Source organism: Heterodontus francisci, chromosome 6 (genome assembly GCF_036365525.1).
Source record: "Heterodontus francisci isolate sHetFra1 chromosome 6, sHetFra1.hap1, whole genome shotgun sequence".
NCBI classification, from domain to species: Eukaryota; Metazoa; Chordata; class Chondrichthyes; order Heterodontiformes; family Heterodontidae; genus Heterodontus; species Heterodontus francisci.
This window is the reverse complement of record NC_090376.1, coordinates 87,252,209-87,273,130: the sequence shown is the minus strand read 5'-3', so window position 1 is coordinate 87,273,130 and position 20,922 is coordinate 87,252,209. Positions and strand designations below refer to the sequence as shown.

Genomic DNA, 20,922 nt, shown 5'->3' with positions numbered 1-20,922 from the left:
CAATGATCTGACAGCTGTTTTAGCCCATGTGCTTAGAACATATGTTGTTGACTGCTGTCTACAAAGGTTATTTACATTAACTCTCATCTAATAGTTGTCTATATCAGGAATTTGGGTATTAGCAAAATTGACTATTTGGTTTACTCTGCTGAGACTTTCTAGCATCTGTGAGATATGATCTATGTGAGAAGTATGTTTTATGGAAACTGTGGTTTTACCATGCTGCTGTGGAACTACTCAGATGATACATGACAACCTGGGTTAGATTTTCCAACAAGGCAAGCTTACAATCCAGAAATGCAATGGGACTGCACTTCCTCCTGTCCATTTGCCCTTCCCTATTTCCCTCCGTCAACATTATGTTAATATTCTGGGTGTCCTCCAGCACTGTTTTCACCTTATACTTTGAGCTTCACTCATGAGGGGAGCAAAATCCACTGGTGCTGCAACATTTAAGTAGCTGCAACAGTTTAAAGAACTCACGCAGCTATTTTCTGTCAGGAGCAATTGGAATATTACAACATTTGATGCTAGTGCATCTTTACGGCACCAAGCCCACAAATTTACTCACTTTAACTGAAGTGGCATTGTTGAAATCCAACAAAATAGAATCTAGATTTTTGTCACAGTTGGATGGCTGTTCTCAAAGAGCATGGTCTAGGCCCAGTGAGAAGGTGGCAACCTTGGCATTGTGCACCACCTCCTTGTAATGGCAGAAGTTCACAAAATGAACAAATGCAAAATTATAAAATGTTTGATATTTCCAACTACCTTGCTTCCCCATCTTGAATACCATGGGCGGAATTTTGCATTTTGGATCGGAACACCAGCATCGGGGTCAAATGCAGGTCCCAACCCCACACTGTGTCAGCAGCAGCAACCCGACATCGATTCTGCCTGGATTGACCAAATAGTGGCCAGAGGGCCGCTCGCCGTCCAATTATAGATGGGCTCTCGAAGCTGGAGGGCCAATAGACTTCCCTCTAGTACGGAAGGAATTGCAGTCTGCTATTGCAGGTAAGGGAGAGAGAAGGTGCCTCTCAGCACTTTTAAAACTTTTGAAATAATGTTGTCGGACCACCATGGTGGAGGGGAACCCTTCCACAGAATGGCCTGTGGCCAGGTAGTTGGGTGGTGGGGGAGGGAGCAGTCTCAAAGTCAGCCTGGAGCACTGGGCCCCCGGTCTGCTGCCGGGAGGCTGCCTCCAGGCAGCTCCTGTGCTCCCGACGCCATGGATGCCCGCAGGCCGACTGGAAAATTGCAGTTGGCCTCTAATCATTGGCCTTAATTGACCTTTTAATAATCTCAACAAATAACCCGCTGCTTGCAGGCAGGCAGCCATTCCACCCTGATCTGACCTGCAGGAAAATGGCCTGGGGTAGAATGGTGCAGGCAAACCAGCACAAGCTTGCCCACCTCTGTTCTGCTCCTACATCAGGGAGAAAATCCTGTCCCATATTCTAAATTCCTAAAATATCCACAATTATGAGACAGTGCATATCTCTTTCGTTCCCCAGCAAGTGTTCCTTCACGCAAAGCCTTAATTTAAAGGGAAGCTGTGAAACAGACATCTACACACTTTCCTCTTTTCTGGATCTGTTGTTACTTGAATAGGGAATGCTTTATCCCATCTGTTTAATGCAAAATGATGGCAAGAAGAAGTCTTCTGTACTGTGTACTTTCTTCTGTAAGGAGAAAGCAGCATATACCCAAAGAGAAGAAACTGCCACTGGTAAAGAAACTGTTAACCTTGAGGTCCTTAGGAGGAAGAAGCCGTAGAACTCTTGGGCGAGAATTCGGGGAAGTAATGAGAGATAACAGTTGCAGGTAGGTCAGAAAGCTCCTTCTATTTTATCTCTTCAGTTCCTGCCGCTCAAATGAAACCAGTTATCATAAAAATTGTGAATTCTTAAACTTATAACTTCTTTCTAAAATGAAATGGTCATTGTGCAGGTTATCTAGTCCTGTTAACTTCTCTTATTTTCTGCCCTCCTAGCATATTTCTCTACATATGCAATACCCAGTCCTTCCTCACCTATTCCATAATTGTGTCTCTTCCTTATAAGTGCCAGCCCAAAAGTAGCCACCTAGAAGGGTTACTTAATAACACAGGTGATTTCACATGGCAACACACAGAGTACAAGAAGGAACTGAAGTGGAAGATGAGTATGCTAGCTGGAGGAAAAGGAAACTGCTGCCCTCAGTTGTGGATCCAGATCTAAGAGACCATCATTTAAAAGAAGATGGTTGTAAAGTAACAAACACTTGTAAAGGCAGTGGATATGGTGGCCCAGAGCGTGGTGTAGGTACTAACTCAGTTGGGAGTGGCTCAATCCCTATATCTGTGACACTAGCCATGCAGGTGGCAGCTCCAGTGCAATCAGCAGCAAGGTTTCCCAACAGAAGCCTGAAAGATATTCGCAGTTTACAGCATGGTAGCTGTGACAGAGATGTTCTAAGCATCAGAGTAGAAAAGGTTGACTTCAATAATTTGCTTGGCACCATTTGGTTTGCTTCCCCGCTAATCAGTGGCGAACCAGGGTCATGCACAGTACCATGGTCTACAGGTGTGTACATGCATGATAAAGGTGTTCTCAGGACAGCACCATTATTTGCTCTCCTGCAGGAACTCTCAGCTGCTCACCTGCACATATGGGAGAAAGCAGCCAGGGCCATTTTAACCACTAAACCTCCCAATCTGCAAGTTTGAAATCAAGTGTGCAAACCTTAGAAATCAGGAACACTCATTTCAATGCACTACTACTAATTTTCAAATAACCTGACATTTTCATTTTTTATACAATTAATCATGCACTTGTAAAGATTACATTCGTGTGGTTCTGCAAATCTAAATACAAATTAAGGGAGTTTTTGTCACTTGTATGCTTAATTTGTTTTTCCCAGACTAGAAGCACTGAAAACAATGTACCGCTGTAGTGTATTCCTATGTTATGAGCATGCCTAGTGTGTGATGACATTATTAAGCATGTGATCTAGCCAACTTGGTGTCTGTCTTTACAAGTTCTTCCCAATATATAGCAGATTTTGGCGACGAAATGGGACCAAAGTGCAAAAATTTCTACAGCAAACAGCAGTAGAGACTGTAATGAACAAAATAGGCTTGTTTCCAGTGACCTACCTGTTCGGATAGTAAAGAAGATTTTCGACTAGATTGTGCTGAGCCTTGTTGTTTCTGAAAACATTTGGCTGCAATCAGTTGAATAGATTCTGCAGGGTCCTGGTGTCCATCTGATTCAACTGACAACCACACTGGCTTTGGCGAGTTGGTTCTGATTAGGCTGACTTTGCTTCTGTCACTATTGCAGACAGCCACAATAAAGTGTTCACTGGGTCACTGTTACATTTGAAAACAGGACAAAATGGCTGCAGCCACGGATACACCGAAGGCTAGGAATGTATGATAGAGCTTGAGAACCATTCAGTTCATATATTGAAAGAATGGGCATGTTCTTCAGAGCTAATAATATATTAGAAATCGAAGGTGAAAATGAAGAGGTCCAGACTCAGAATAAGGCAATTCTTGAGCACAAGAAAACAATTTTGCAAATGGAGATTGGCCCTAAAGTGTATGACACACTAACAAACCTTCTTGCTCCCAACAAGGCAAGAGGTGTGCCGTTCAAAAGTTGGAGGAACATTTTAATCCTGTGCCACTAGAGATAACGGAAAGCTACAAATTTGGAACCAGAAACCAGAGAAGTAATGAAACAGTTGGTGAGTGCTTTGTGGCACTGAAGAATTTATCATTTCATTGCAACTTTGGCACATTCTTAGACCATACATTACGAGACAGGTTCATGTGTGGATTAGTGGAAGAAAGAATCCAGTCGAGGTTACTAAACACACAAAATCTTACAAGAGAGACTGAAAAGGCTGGGGTTGTTTTCCTTAGAGCAGAGAAGGCTGAGGGGAGATATGATTGAGGTATACAAAATTATGAGGGGCATTGACAGGTTAGATAGGAAGAAACTTTTTCCCGTAGTGGAGGGGTCAATAACCAGGGGGCATAGATTTAAGGTAAGGTGCAGGAGGTTTAGAGGGGATTTGAGGAAAACAATTTTCACCCAGAGGGTGGCTGGAATCTGGAACGCACTGCCTGAAGGGGTGGTAGAGGCAGGAACCCTCACAACATTTAAGAAGTATTTAGATGAGCACTTGAAACACCATAGCATACAAGGCTACGGGCCAAGTGCTGGAAAATGGGATTAGAATAGTTAGGTGCTTGATGGCTGGCACAGAGACGATGGGCCGAAGGGCCTGTTTCTGTGCTGTATAACTCTATGACTCCATTTGAGCTAATGTGTAAGATTGCTTCTACTACGGAGATAGCCAAGAATGCTTGGGAATTTCATCCTATACAAATGACCAGTACAGCTTCTGTCCACTGTCAGAAGGCTTCTGCCAAGCCTAAAGCGGAGAGATCTGATCAGACGAGTGCTGTTGATAAAAGTTGAGTGACTTCTTGTTGCTGTAATGGCAACCACATGAATAGCATGTCAGTCCAGAAATGTCAAATGCTTTAATTGCCAAAAGATAGATCATATTGTGACAGCTTGCCAAGCGAAGGCCAAAGCAGAAAAAAGAATTCTTTCTTGTGGTAATGGAAAGCAGTGCGCAACAAGGGTGGAGTTCACAATCTTGAAGTGAATCCAGAGTGCTTAAGCGAGCTAGGGTTTACAGAATTTATGCCATTGGCAATCACTCAAATGACAGAGTCTTTGGTACAAAGGTGCTAGTAAATCAACAGTACATCAGCATGCGCATTGATACAGTTGCAGATTGCTCGATTATGAGTAGAAACACGAGAGCAAATTCAGTGACATAGCTCTGAGGAACAGTTCATTTAGTTGTAAACCTACTCTAGTGACGTGTTGGAAATGTGTGGACAAAAGGAGTGCAATGTCCATTATAAGGACAAGTCCCTCGAGGTACCCACTTTTTTTGCGAGATATGTCAACAAAGCACCATTAATGGGCAAAGACTGGCTTTGTAAGCTGAAATTAGACTGGAAGCATGTTTTCTAAGTTGAGACAACCAAAAAGCTTGATCAGCTATTGAATAGTTACAGGAACATTTTCAAGGATAGCTATGAAGGTATAAACGGTGTGAAAGTGCGTTTCAGAATCAGGCCTGATGCAAAACCAATTCATTAGAAGGCTAGAACGGTTCCTTATACTCTCAAAATCCAGGTTGAAAAAGAACTAAAGAGGCTAGAGAGGTAAAGTGTAATAGTGAAAACTGATCACAGTGATTGGGTAATTCCAATCATAGTAGTGCCCAAGTCAGACAAAACCATAAAACTATGCAGGGACTACAAAGTCACAATCAACCAGGCAGTGGATGATGAGCTGTATCCATTATCGACCTCTTAAGATTTGTTAGGGGGATAAAAGCTATTCACGAAGGTGGATTTGTCCCATGCTTATGCACAACTCACTGTGGATTGAGGGAATCAGCAGTATCTCACTATAGACACATACTCCTACATGAGCCAAAACAAGAAATGCTGGAATCACTCAGCAGGTCTGGCAGCATCTGTGGAAAGAGAAGCAGAGTTAACGTTTCGGGTCAGTGACCCTTCTTCGGTACTCCTACATGAGGCTGCCCTATGGTGCAAAGTCTTCTCCAAAAATCTTCCAACTACAATGGATAAGATTTTGCAAGGATTGCCACATTGCTTGTGTAATCAGGATAATGCGTTGATCGCGACCGCAACAGAGGAAGAGAATTTTAAAGTGTTAGATGAAGTGTTAAAAAGGATCAATGATCACAATGTGAAGTTGAAAAGGAGCAAGTGTGCTTTTGTGCAACCTGAGGTAGTGTACCTTGGCTTGAAAATCAATGAAAAAGGACTACAGCCAGTGAAAGAGACTATAGTTAATGTCCCAAAGCCAAAAGATGTGTCTGAGCTTTGTTCTTTTGGAGACATGTTCCAATACTACTCCGGATTTCTGCCTGAGATTGCAACAGTGTTAGCTCCATTACAATGAGAATGGTTTAAAGTACAAGATCCTTATAATGCATGTAAGAGAAGCTTGACCAGTGATGCACCACTCATTCAGTATGACACAAACAAAAGAGAATGTAGCTTCATGAGAAATGAACATGTTCGTGTTCTGAGCCCCTCTCACAAGTCACACAAGTGGGACATGGGAAATGTCATAGATGTTTGTGGTCCTAAGAGATACATAGATGAAATTGGTGGAAAAGTAAGCAGCGTTCATGTAGATCACATGATCCCAGTGAGGGATGATCCAAAACTTGAGCATGACCTACTTGATAGTGAGCTTTTGTCAGAGTGTGAACCAGTTCAGACTTCAGTGTCTGAAGTACCAGTTTCAGAAAATGAAACACTATCCAGAAAAGTCCTGAACTGAAACCAGACAGTCCAAAACCTGACTACATCAAAACATGTTGAGACTTGATTTAGTGATATTGTTTAAAGAAAAAGAGTCAGTTGTTATTTTGCCAAATGTGCACATTCTGAAAGATTTATTTGTTTTTGAAGTTGTATAGTTAGTGTATCTGTAGTTTATTTGTTTTTTTAAAAGGGGGAAGCAATGTAATGTTATAAGCATGCCCAGTGTATGATGATGTCATTAAACATGTGACCTAGCCATCTTGGTGTCTGTCCTTCTTTACAAATTCCTCTCAATATATAACAGCCAAAATACAATAAAGTGTCAATTTTGGGCAGGCATCAGAGCTTCCTGCTACATGTAGTAGACAAACACTGGAGATGTACCTGAAATGTGCCACCCTATCCTATCCTAATTAGTTGCCCTCCTGCTAATCCTGCAAACTCTGGGAAAACAACCTGAGGAATTTCAACCCTGTAGTCTGAGATTTGGAATCCCAGTTCTGATATTTACTGTGGTCAGGTTACAACAGTGCCTATTGCTATAATGTAGGAAATTAACTGAAGTAAATCATCAAAGCTGATACTGAAACAGATATTTGTATCCCAATTATTTAATCAAAATTTTTTTGCTCTCTTTTGCAAGGTGGAGTTGCAGTATTTGCTTAAGATTAATACTAAGATTTATATGCTTATTCCTCTCTGTTCCCTTCCAAAATTTAATTTGAGTTTTAAGAGTGACTGTTCACTGGTTTTATAACTGTCAAAGCCGTTTTGCAAAGTTGAATACCAGGTGTTCTTATGGTTATGAATTATTATACAATATATGACACAGTATGTAGACAGGCCAACCAGGGGCGATGCCACATTGGATTTGGTACTGGGTAATGAACCCGGCCAGGTGTTAGATTTAGATGCAGGTGAGCACTTTGGTGATAGTGATCACAATTCGGTTAGGTTTACCTTAGCGATGAGCAGGGACAGGTATATACCGCAGAGCAAGAATTATAGCTGGGGGAAAGGAAATTATGATGCGATTAGGCAAGATTTAGGATGCGTAGGATGGGGAAGGAAACTGCAGGGGATGGGCACAATAGAAATGTGGAGCTTATTCAAGGAGCAGCTACTGCGTGTCCTTGATAAGTATGTACCTGTCAGGCAGGGAGGAAGTTGTCGAGCGAGGGAGCCGTGGTTTACTAAAGAAGTTGAAGCGCTTGTCAAGAGGAAGAAGAAGGCTTATGTTAGGATGAGACGTGAAGGCTCAGTTAGGGCGCTTGAGAGTTACAAGCTAGCCAGGAAAGATCTAAAGGGAGAGCTAAGAAGAGCAAGGAGAGGACACGAGAAGTCATTGGCGGATAGGATCAAGGAAAACCTTAAGGCTTTCTATAGGTATATCAGGAATAAAAGAATGACTAGAGTTAGATTAGGGCCAATCAAGGATAGTAGTGGGAAGTTGTGTGTGGAATCAGAGGAGATAGGGGAAGTGTTAAATGAATATTTTGCGTCAGTATTTACAGTAGAGAAAGAAAATGTTGTCGAGGAGAATACTGAGATACAGACTACTAGGCTAGATGGGATTGAGGTTCACAAGGAGGAGGTGTTATCAATTTTGGAAAGTGTGAAAATAGATAAATCCCCTGGGCCAGATGGGATTTATCCTAGGATTCTCTGGGAAGCCAGGGAGGAGATTGCAGAGCCTTTGTCCTTGATCTTTATGTCGTCATTGTCGACAGGAATAGTGCCGGAAGACTGGAGGATAGCAAATGTTGTCCCCTTGTTCAAGAAGGGGAGTAGAGACAGCCCTGGTAATTATAGACCTGTGAGCCTTACTTCGGTTGTGGGTAAAATGTTGGAAAAGGTTATAAGAGATAGGATTTATAATCATCTTGAAAAGAATAAGTTCATTAGCGATAGTCAGCACGGTTTTGTGACGGGTAGGTCGTGCCTCACAAACTTTATTGAGTTTTTCGAGAAGGTGACCAAACAGGTGGATGAGGGTAAAGCAGTGGATGTGGTGTATATGGATTTCAGTAAGGCGTTTGATAAGGTTTCCCACGGTAGGCTATTGCAGAAAATACGGAAGTATGGGATTGAAGGTGATTTAGAGCTTTGGATCAGAAATTGGCTAGCTGAAAGAAGACAGAGGGTGGTGGTTGATGGCAAATGTTCATCCTGGAGTTTAGTTACTAGTGGTGTACCGCAAGGTTCTGTTTTGGGGCCACTGCTGTTTGTCATTTTTATAAATGACCTGGATGAGGGTGTAGAAGGGTGGGTTAGTAAATTTGCGGATGACACAGTCGGTGGAGTTGTGGATAGTGCCGAAGGATGTTGTAGGTTACAGAGGGACATAGATAGGCTGCAGATGGGCTGAGAGATGGCAAATGGAGTTTAATGCGGAAAAGTGTGAGGTGATTCACTTTGGAAGGAGTAACAGGAATGCAGAGCTAATGGGAAGATTCTTGGTAGTGTAGATGAGCAGAGAGATCTTGGTGTCCAGGTACATAAATCCCTGAAAGTTGCCACCCAGGTTAATAGGGCTGTTAAGAAGGCATATGGTGTGTTAGCTTTTATTAGTAGGGGGATCGAGTTTCGGAGCCACGAGGTCATGCTGCAGCTGTACAAAACTCTGGTGAGGCCGCACCTGGAGTATTGCGTGCAGTTCTGGTCACCGCATTATAGGAAGGATGTGGAAGCTTTGGAAAGGGTGCAGAGGAGATTTACTAGGATGTTGCCTGGTATGGAGGGAAGGTCTTACGAGGAAAGGCTGAGGGACCTGAGGTTGTTTTCGTTAGAGAGAAGGAGGAGGAGAGGTGACTTAATAGAGACATATAAGATAATCAGAGGGTTAGATAGGGTGGATAGTGAGAGTCTATTTCCCCGGATGGTGATGACAAACATGAGGGGACATAGCTTTAAGTTGAGGGGTGATAGATATAGGACAGATGTTAGAGGTAGTTTCTTTACTCAGAGAGTAGTAGGGGCGTGGAACGCCCTGCCTGCAACAGTAGTGGACTCGCCAACTTTAAGGGCATTTAAGTGGTCATTGGATAGACATATAGATGAAAATGGAATAGTGTAGGTCAGATGGTTTCACAGGTCGGCGCAACATCGAGGGCCGAAGGGCCTGTACTGCGCTGTAATGTTTTATGTTCTATATATGCCGATGGCCAATATTGTGTAGTTCTTTTTTTAACAGCTGCACACTAATACCAACTTGTCTCTGAGATTATAGCCGCTGTCACAATACGCATTTTTTGTCTTTAATGTACAAAGAACATAAAACAAAGAAGCATACCTTAATCGACCATTTTTCTCCAACCCTTTTATTATTTCCTCCATTGCAGCATTTAGTCTAGAAAATGAAGAAATATAGTATCATCTATTTGACGCAGCGCACCAAAATACTAATGCTCTCATTATAGCTATATTTAACCCTTTCATTATCCATTTTAAAAATAAAAATATTATGGGAAACAGCTTCAACTAGAGTATTGTCCAATTCTGGGCACTACACTTTAGGAAGTATGTGAAGGCATTGGAGAGGGTGCAGAAAAGATTTATGAGAATGGTTCTGGGGATGAGAGAGTTCAGTTACGTGAACAGACTGGCAAAGCTGGAACTGTTCTCTTTAGAGAAGGGAAAATAAGGTTGAGAGGAGCTTTGATAGAGGCATTCAAAATCATGAGGATTCTGGACAGAGTAGATCAGGAGAAACTGTTTGCGTTGGCAGAAAGGTCGAAAACTAGAGGATACTGATTTAAAGTGATTGGCAAAAGAACCAGAGGCGACATAAGAAAAAACCTTTTTATGCAGCGAGCAGTTAGGATCTGGTACGCACTGCCTGAGAATGTAATGCAGGCAGACTCAATTGTAGCTTTCGAAAGGAAATTGGATAATTTTCTGAAGAGAAAGATTTGCAGGGCTATGGCGAAAAGGCCAGGGAATGGGACGAGATGAATTGTTCTTACAGTGAGTCGGCATGGACACAATGGGCTGAATAGCCTTCCTCTGTGCTGCAAACATTCTGTAATTGATAGAAACATGGAAAATTTATGGCACAGAAGAAGGAGGCCAGTTGGCCCATTGTGTCTGTGGCATCAAAAAGCAGCTATGAAGCCTAAAATAAAAAGAGAAAGTGCAGGTCTGGCAGCATCTGTGGAGCGAGAAACAGTTGACATTTCATGTCAGATATGACTGCTTCTGAAAGGAGAAAGGCACAAGGGTAAGGTTGTGGTGAGGGGAGGGGTCGGAGGAAGTAAGAGGTGAATCAAAGGCTAATGTAATCGATATTTACACTTGCTGGAATAGCAATTATATGTACTAAAATGAAACTATTGATAAAATCACAATGTATGGGAATTCCATTGGTCTACATAAAATGAATGTTAAGTTAGGAAAACTAAATTTATCAGGAATATGTCAATTAAGATTTCCTTAAACAGAGTTGTATTTTAGCTTTTCATAATTTTGTAATACTGAATTGTGTGGACCGTAACATGGAGGGGGTAAGAACTGCATAAAAATTGGTTGTTTGTAATGAGTATTTGTGTTTGTAAAGGCCTAAGACACTGAGCTCAGAACTGTAACAAGTTTGGATTCCCAATTAAACCAGCAAGGTTTTTCTATTAAGTACTGCCTTTTAATTGTATATTTAAGTGCTATTATACATGTACTTTATGCTTAATAAATCTGCAACATCTGATGTTTAAGAACATGATTGATTTGAGGAGTAAATTATAAAGAACCCTGGGGTCTAAAATGGATAGCCCCCGAAAATGGACACGGGGATATGATATGCTGTTAATTGAAATGCAGGTAGCACATCAATTTCATGCTGCCTGATCATTGCAATGATTGCTATGTGCAGCCAGCACTAACCACGCTGTTCATTGGCTTCATGCATCTGCAGGGGGCCCAAAATCGTAACTTCCTAGCACTTCTCAAAGCTACCCTGCACTACTTAAAGCTACCCTGTACCTCTTAAAGGGAAAGTGAATTGTGGCTGCAGCAGCTGTTAGCAATATGCAGGAAGTGAATTTGACCTGGGAGACAGTGAAGAATGGCTCCAAGGTGCTCGGATGCTACACTGGAAGTGTTGGTGGAGGAGGTGGAATGTAGGAAAAATGTTCTGTATCCACAGGGGGCCAGGAGCCCTCTGGACGAATGTACACAAGGCAGGGGGAGCAGATAGCCGTGGAGGTCAATGTCAGGATTCTAGCCCCAAGGACTTGAATACACTGCCACAAGAAGTTCAATACCTCATATGATGTCAAGGTCAGTGAATGTATCTTCAATTGCCATAACTGCATCACGAGCCTCAGGCATCCCTCAATTCACCACACCCCCATCACTCACCTACCAACAATCTCAATCAATCAGGACTCATAACTAACATTCATATGCTCCATCTCTTACCCTCAAACACTTTGCACTGCTGCAAAGTCTCACACCCACATATCACAGTGTGCATTCACTGCACGCTAATCAACCATGAAGCTAACCGGAGGAGTACAGGTGCACCTGCATGTCCAAACCTCCCCAATGGAGGAGATACTGCTGACCATTGTTGGAACAGCAATTCTGAGCCCATGGCTAATGGTGGGGCTGAAACCTTCAAAGATGATGGTATCCTCATACCTAATCCTCCTTTTCATATCTTATTTCCTCCTGATCCCACAATCTCTTCTGACTTACAAGCTGCAGATGGTGTAAGCATGCACCTCTTACTTCCTCCGACCCCTCTCCTCACCATAACCTTACCCTTGTGCCTTTCTCCTTTCAGATACCCTAGAAGTGCAACCTAGTCAGGGAATGGAAGATCACCAAGAAAAAGATGAAGACGACACACCATCACTCAATTTTACACTCGCAGCCACCAGCACAAATACTGACACTATGGGCGAAATCTTACAGACTTAAAATCTGTCAGAGCCTTGGGACCATAATGAGGTCGGCAAACCAACCTTAGGAGTAGTGACCTTCTGGGTGAATTTTCCAGGGGCCAACCAATTAAGAGGGAGGCTCCAGGTTTGGCATCCAAATAGGAGAAGTGGGTGGGAGGACCAGTCAGAAGCCCGATTGAGGGCACAGTATTTAAAGGGACACCAGCATGCACAGTGACTGAACAGTGCATTTTGAACAGCAAAGCTGAAGAAGCAAAAGGAGGAGGACGATGGCTGCCAGAAGGGGAGTGGCAACCCCACAATTCATGGATGTGGCACTTGAGGTGATGCTGAAAGCTGTGAGGGTACGGAGGCACATTTCTTTTCCAAAGTATGGCAGAAGGAGGTCAAGCAGCCTTACCAAACAGGCTCAGTTAGACTTAGCGGACAAGGTGAGCAGCTGGAGTGTGGTGCAGAGGACGTAGATCCAGTGCAGAAAATGCTTCAATGACTTCTTGAGATCCGGAAAAGTGAGCGGCAATCAAGTGTCAAATGGCAACCATCACTCTCTAACCTCTGTATCATTCTCCAGCACACATAATCTTCAAAGCTCTCTCTTTGCAACCACACATAAGAAAGTCTTCCCAGGCTGCACTGTAACTCTACATCTCCATAGATAGCAATAACATTGTCCCTCAGTTTGTTGGCCTAGCGTTCCCCCATCCCACAGTGAGCCCACTCAAATGTCATGCTTATAGCCTCCATATGATGGTGGCTACATTGAAAAGCATTGAGTGAGCAGTTGCCTTGATGGCTGAGTACTACATCCAAATACTCATCAACTCTTGGTTAGCAGGGAGGTGCAGATCAGCCCTGGGAGGGAACAGGTAGGCAGGGATGATAGCATTGAGGGCTCTCGTCAAGGCACCCTCAGGTCACTGCCATTCCCAGTGCTCCCCCCGACAGAGGCATAGCAGCTGGCTCCCAACCAGATGATTGAGGCTGCCCCTGCACATATGCAGGTAGGGCAGTCTTTGGAGGAGCGCTCGGGGCTCTATCAACCAGAGGATGCCTGCCAAGGGCACCTAAAGTGTCAGAGCCTGGAAACAAGAAGGCTGCCTCCAGCTTTGCTGCAGCCACAGGAGTAGCACCACATAGAAGTAAGAGAAAAAGAGGAACCAAAAAAGTCTTAGTGGCACAAAAGGAGTCACAGCTTTAATATTATTGGAGAGTGATAAACTTTTTATTTCAAAGAGCCATGTCTTGTTGTTTCCTGGCATGTCTCATGGTCAACCTTATTTCCAATTGCACAATGACCATGAATGAGTGGGTTAAATTTGGGAGTGCCAGGAAACTGTAGGTTCTCAATGCAGGGCAAAGGACATAATGTACGGATGTCTTATTGTTGTGGAGAACTTTGTTTGCAGGAAGGGGGTGGTGTCTGAAGATGTTGTGTGAGCGCCAGGGCAACGGCTGGTATGAGGGCAAAGATAGATTCATTGCTCTTAGTTGGATGAGGGTGTCACAGGCTTTTCTGGCATCCAGGTCTACACCAGGATGCACCATGAATGTTCATGCTCGACCTGCAGATCCTCCTCCTGTGAGGAGGAGGACGGTCTGTCCCCAATATTCTCTGACACCAGCTCCACTCCTCTTCGAAGTTACAGGTTGTACAGGGCGCAGCACACCACCTCTATGTGTAAAAGCTTTGCCAGCCCATATTAAAGGGGGTCCCCAGAGCGGTCAAGGCACCTGAACTGCATTTTGAGCGAGTCAATAGCTTGCTCCGTTATGGCCCTGGTAGATAGAAGGCACTTACTGAACCTCTCATGTGTCTCTGTGGTGTGATGTCAAGTGCCAGGTCTTCAGCGGGTACCCCTTGTCATCCAGGAGCCATGCAGTAAGGCTGTGTGAAGGTGTGAAGAGCCGAGGCACTTGACACTGCTGGAGGATAAAGAGGTTATGGCAGCTCATTGGAAATTTCACACCTGCAGGATCCTCTTGCAGTGGTCGCATACCAGCTGTGCATTGAATGAGTGGAAACCCTTACAATTAAGAATTATACCTGGAAACTTGATCACCAGATTGTTGTAGTCAATGACACACTGGACCTGAACAAAGCCTGCCAGCCATCAAGACGAAGCCTATAGTCCTCTGATTTGGCTGGCTGCATCTGTTTCAAACTTGATATACTGGGATGCTCTCTGATACAAGGCATCCATGACCTGGTTAATACATTTGTAGGCTGCTGATTGTGAAATCCAACAGATTTCTGTGGCTGAGCCTTGAAATGAGCCGATGCATAAAAGTTCAAGGCAATGATCATCTTCGCCACCACGGGCAATGGGTGGCCTCCTGCTCCTAATGGCATTAGGTTGTCCTCCATCAGGGTGCACAGGTCAAGACCACATGACACATTAGCCACAGCCTTTGGAGGCACTGTTGCTCTGACAGGCCAAGGATACATTTGGTTGAAATGTTTATTTTGTGGTGGCTTTTATTTCTGTATGGTGGCCAAGATGACCATGTGATGGTAAAGAGTGTTGGCAAATGGGAAATTTGGGTTGCAGTTACTGGTATCTCACTCAAAGTAGTTTTTCACATCCAGCCGGGCTGAAAGGAGTTGTCTACATTGCCACCTCCCTTCGTCTTCCTCTGCCCTTTCCTCCCTCTTCTAGCAGCTTGCCCTGATCTGCATGACCTCTGCTCATTCTCCTGATAATGTTCTATTCCAAGGAGGAGGTCTACTAGTGCACTCAATTCTGAAGCAACTGATTTGTGCAAAAACCTTGAAGCTAGGAAGAAGCCCTTCAGCACTTGCCACACCACTCCCTGTAGACTTTTTCAACTTGAAACAACAATAGAAAGCATAAAACACCTGTAGCATTGTAGCAACAGCCAGCAGAAATCAACCAAAACTAACCTGTAAGTGGTTGATCATCCCTTTGAATAGTGCAGGTGGTGGGTTGGGGTGGTGGGGGGGGGGGGGGGGGGGTGTCCTTCCTGCTGCTTAACATGTGCTCAGCCATGCAAGGTTAAGAAAGGGTGTTAGCTGGAGCATTGTGGTCTAAAATGGCAGCACTGGTATCAAATCTGCATTGCATGCTGATTGTCATCATATCTGCCTGCTCTGCATACTTCTGATGGACATTAGATGTGTGCACGCTAACGCCTCCACCAAAGTGGCATCTGATGTGATTTGTGGCAGTAGCGTGCGTGTGCACAAAGAATGCCATTTTGGTCCCCAAACAGAACTGTTGCACCCAAAAGAGTGCGACTGAGATCAGTTTTGTGCCTCTCCATCTCTAACACTAGTTGTCCTGCTACCCCTTTTCCCAGCGCCAGTAAAGGAACAATGATATATTTTCAAGTCAGGATGGTGTGTGACTCGGAAGGGAACTTGCAGGTGATGGTTTTCCCATGCATCTGCTGCCCTGTTCTTCTAGGTGGTAGAGGTTACGGGTTTGGAGGATGCTGTCAAAGCAGCCTTGACAAGTTACTGAAGTGCATCTTGTAGATGGTGCACACTGCAGCCACTGTGCACAGGTGACGGAGGGAGTGAATGTTTGAAGTGGTGGATGGGTGGGAATCAAGCGGGCTGCTTTGTTCTGGACGGTGTTGGGATTTTTGAGTATTGGAGCAAGTGGGGAGTGTTCCATCAAATTCCTGACTGGTGCCTTGCAGATGGTGGACAGCTTTTGGGAGTCAGGAGGTAAGTTAATTCCCAGCCTCTGACTTGCTCTTGTAGCCACAGTATCTCTATGGCTGCTCGAATTAAATTTCTGGTCAATGGCAACCCCAAAGATATTGATGGTGGGAGACTCAGCAATGGTAATGCCATCAAACATCAAGGGGAGATGGTTAGATTCTCTCTTGTTGAAGATGGTCATTGTCTGACACTTGTTTGGTGAAAATGTTACTTGCCACTTATCAGCCTAAGCTTGAATGTTGTCCAGGTCTTGCTGCATGTGGGCATAGACTGCTTCATTATCTGAGGGATTAGGACTGAACACTGTGCAATCATCAGCAAACATCCCCACTTCTGACCTTAGAATATAGAGTAGTGATAATAAGGGATTCAATTATCCCAATACAGACTGGGTAGATAACAGTGTAATGTGTGCAGGAGAACGTTTTTAATCAGTATGTTTTCAGCCCACAAGGAAGGAAGCAGTGCTGGATCTAGTTCTGAGGAATGAAGTGCGACAAGTAGAGCAGGTGGGAAACAGTGACCAGACATCATTAGATTTAGAGTAGTTATGAAAAAATACAAGGTACAATCAAATGTAAAAATACTCAACTTGAAGAGGGCTAATTTCAGTGAATTGAAAAGGAATATAGCCCAGGTGGATTGGAATCTAAGAAAGGTAAAACAGTAAATGAGGAATGGGGGAGCTTCAAAGAGGAGACAGTTCAGGTACAGACTAGACATTCCCATGAAAGAAAGGAGAGCTTCCAAAGTTAAAGCTCCCTGGATGTCTAAAAAGATGCAGATTAAAATGAAACAGAAAAAGAGGCTTATGATTAATGTCAGTTTCATGATGCATCAGAGAACCAAGCTGAAAGAGCAGGGGAGAATGTATTAAGAGGAGCAGAGTGTATGAGAATAGATTTTTGGGTAACATAAAAAGTAACATTAAAGTCTTATATAAATAGTAAAAGGGTTGTCAAAGGACTGGTAGGGCCAATTAAGGATCAAAAAGGAGATCTTCTTGTGGAGGCAGAAACTATGGCTGAGGTACTGAATGAGTACTTTGCATTTATCTTCACAAAAGAGGATGCTGCCACTGTCACAGCAAAGGAGCAAACAAATTAGATAAGATAAAAAGTAAAGAGAAGGTACATAAAAGATTGGCAACACTCAAAGTAAAAAAAGTCACCTGGTCCAAACGGGATGCATCCTAGGTTGCTGAAGGAAGTAAAGATGGAAATAGCAGAGGGTCTGGCCACAATCTTCCAATCCTCCTTAGATATGGGAGTGGTGCCAAAGAACTGGAAGATTGCAAATGTTACACACCTGTTCAAAATAGGGAAGAGGAATAAACCAGGTAACTACAGGCCAGTTAGCCGAATGTCAGTGTTGGGGAAACTTACAGAAACAATAATCCTGAATGAAATTAATTGTCACCTGGAAAAACATGGGTTAATCAATGTCATCTAACATAGATTTGTATTTGACTAACTTGATTGATTTCTTTGATGAAGTAAATGAGAGGGTTGATGCAGGTGGTTTGATTGATGTTGTGTACGTGGTCTTTCTAAAAGCGTTCAGTAAAGTACCATATAATAAACTTGTTAGCAAATTGAAGCCCATGGATGCAAGGGACAGTGGCAGCATGGTTATAAAATTGGCTTAGGGGTCGTAAGCAGAGAGTAGTGTTGAATGGTTGTTTTTCAGACTGGAGGAAGTTATACAGGGGTGTTATTTGGACCATTGCTCTTTTTGATATATATTAAAATAAGCTGGACTTGTGTATACAGGGCATAATTTCAAAGTTTTCAGAGGACAAAAAACTTGGAAAGCTAATACAACGAGGAGGAAGGTGACTTTAGAAGGGCATAGACAGACAGGTGAAATGGGAAAACACATGGCTGATGAAATTTAACACAGAGAAATATGAAGTGATGCATTTTGTAAGGAGAATGAAGAGAGGCAATATAATCTAAATAGTACAATTTTAAAGATGGTGCAGGAACAGAGAGACCTGGAAGTTTGCATACAGAAACCTTTGAAGGCGCCAGGACAAGTTGAAAAAGTTAAAAACATGTGGAATCCATGGCTTTATAAATAGAGACAGAGTATAAAAGTAAGGAAGTCATGCTAAACCATTATAAATCACTGGTTAGGCCTCAGCTGGAGTACTATCTGCAATTCTGGGCACAACACTTTAGTAGCGAAGAGCATGTGAAGGAGATTTACTAGAGATGAGGGACTTCAGTTGTATGGAGAGACTAGAGAAACTGGGATTGTTCTCGTTCTAGCAGTGAAGATTAAGGAGAGCTAATAGAGGCATTCAAAATCACACAGTAGAAAAGGAGAATCTGTTTCCAGTGGCAGAAAGGTCAGTGACCAGATTTAAAGTTAATTGGCTTATAAAGCCAGAGGTGAGATCATAGAATTATACAATGGTTACAGCACAGAAGGAGGCCATTTGGCCCATTGTGTCCATGCCGGCTCTCTGCAAGAACAACACACTTAGTCCTATACTCCTGCGTTTTCCATATAGCCCTGCAAATTTTTTGTTTCAGATAACTATCTAATTCTCTTTTGAAGGTCTTGATTGAATCTGCCTCCACCACACTCTCAGGCAGTGCATTCCAGATCCAAACCATACACTACATAAAAAGGTTTTTCCTCTTGTCGCCACAGCTCCTTTTGCCAATCACTTTAAATCAGTGTCCTCTGGTTCTCCACCCTTCTGTCAATGGGAAAAGTTTCTCCCTATCTATTCTGTCCTGACCCCTCATGACTTTGAAAACCTCCATCAAATCTTCTCTTAATCTTCTCTTCTCCAAAGGAGAATAGCCCCAGCTTCTCCAATCTATTCATGTATTGAAGTTCCTCATCCCTCAAACCATTCTCGTGAATTTTTTCTGCACCCTCTCTGATGCCTTCACAACCTTCCGAGAGCGTGGTGCCCAGAATTGGACACAATATCCCAGTTGAGGCCGAACCAAGATTTTATACAGGTTCATCACAACTTCCTTTCTTTTGTACTCTATGCCCCTATTTATAAAGCCCAGGATCCAGTATTATTTGTTCATTGTTTACACAAACTGCCCTGTCACCTTCAATGATTTGTGCACATATGCCCCCAGGTCTCGCTGCTTCTGCACCACCTTTAGAATTGTACCCTTTATTTTATATTGCCTTTCCTCATTCTTCCTACCAAAATATATCACTTCACACTTCTCTGCATTAAATTTCATCTGTCGCTTGTCTATCCATTCCACCAGCCTAAGTCCTTTTGAGGTTTATCACTATCCTCCTCACAGTTCACAATATTTACATATTTTGTGCCACCCGCAAATTTTGAAATTGTGTCCTGTACACCAAAGTTTAGATCAGTAATGATGGATTCTCCTGTCGCTTTGAAGGATGAGTGCTCAGCAAGGCTGGTCATTAATATAGATCAAGAAAAGCTGTGGTCCTTACACTGACCCCTGGGGAACACCACTGCATTTCTTCCTCCAGTCCGAAATATAACTGTTCCCTACTACTCAGCCAGCTTCGTATCCACGTTGCTACGGTCCCTTTTATTCCACAGGCTTTAACTTTGCTGATAAGCCTGTTTGGTGGTACTTTATCAAATATCTTTTGGAAGTCCATGTACACCACATCACTACTACACCGTTGGTGTATCTACACCCCAAGGACTGCAGTGGTTCAAGAAGGCAGCTCACCGCCACCTTCTCAAGGGCAATAAATGCTGGCCTGGCCAGCAACTCCATGAACGAATTTAAAAAATTCAACCACATAATGCTCATCACCCTTCTCTGTTACCTCATCAAAAACTCAAGCAAGTCAGTTAAACATGATTTGCCCTTAACAAATCTGAGCTGGCTCTCCTTCATTAATTCACATTTATCCAACTGATGAAGAGAATTTCTTTAATGCAGTGTTATGATGATCTGGGGTAACCTTCATAAAGGAAGTTAAATAAATACTTGAAGGGAAGAAAATTGCAGGGCTATTGAGAAAGAACAGGGAAGTCAGTCTAATTGGATAGCTCTTTCAAAATATTATTGCAGAAAATACAAGCTCATGGTGTAGGGGATAACATATTGGCATGGATAGAAGACTGGCTAGCTAACACGAAACAGAGAGTAGGGATAAACGGGTCATTTTCTGGTTGGCAAGATGTAACAAGGGGTGTGCCACAGGGATCTGTGCTGGGGCCTCAACTTTTTACAATTTATATAAACAACTTAGATGAAGGGACTGAAGGTATGGTTGCTAAATTTGCTGATGACACAAAGATAGGCAGGTAAGTAAGTTGTGAAGAGGACATAAGGAGGCTACAAAGGGATATAGATAGGTTAAGTGAGTGGGCAAAGACCTGGCAAATGGAGTATAATGTGGGAAAGTGGGAAATTGTCCACTTTGGCAGGAAGATTAAACGGTGAGAGACTGTGGAGCTCTGAGATGCAGAGGGATCTGGGTGTCCTGGTGCATGAATCGCAAAGGTTAGTATGCAGGTACAGCACGTAATTAGGAAAGCTAATAGAATGTTATTGTTTATCGTGAGGGGAATTGAATACAAAGGTAGGGAGGTTATGCTTCAGCTATGCAGGGCATTGGTGAGACCACATCTGGAGTACTGTGTACAGTACTGGTCTCCTTATTTAAGGAAGGATGTAAATGCGTTGGAGGCAGTACAGAGAAGGTTTACTGGACTAATACCAGGAATGGGTGGGCTGTCTTACGAGGAAAGATTGGACAGGCTAGGCTTGTATTCACTGGAATTTAGAAGAGTAAGAGGCGACTTGATTGAAACATATAAGATCTTGAGGGGTCTTGACAGGGTGGATGTGGAAAGGATGTTTCCCCTTGTGGGAGAAACTCAAACTAGGGGTCACTGTTTAAAAATAAGGGGTCGCCCATTTAAGACAGAGATGAGGAGAAATTTTTTCTCTCAGAGGGTTGTGAGTCTTTGGAAT

At 43.1% G+C, this 20,922-nt stretch overlaps 1 protein-coding gene across 3 annotated transcripts in view; it reads right to left on the bottom strand.

Moving 5' to 3' along the window:
- LOC137370986 (deuterosome assembly protein 1-like) overlaps window positions 1-20,922 on the bottom strand; it is a 202,996-nt gene that overhangs the window by 168,210 nt on the left and 13,864 nt on the right. For all 3 annotated transcript variants that reach the window (XM_068032890.1, XM_068032889.1, XM_068032891.1), the window contains one exon: window positions 9,675-9,731. In XM_068032890.1, the coding sequence (XP_067888991.1) occupies window positions 9,675-9,718 (44 nt within the window). In that variant the 5' untranslated portion in view covers window positions 9,719-9,731. The remainder of the gene's footprint in view (window positions 1-9,674; window positions 9,732-20,922) is intronic.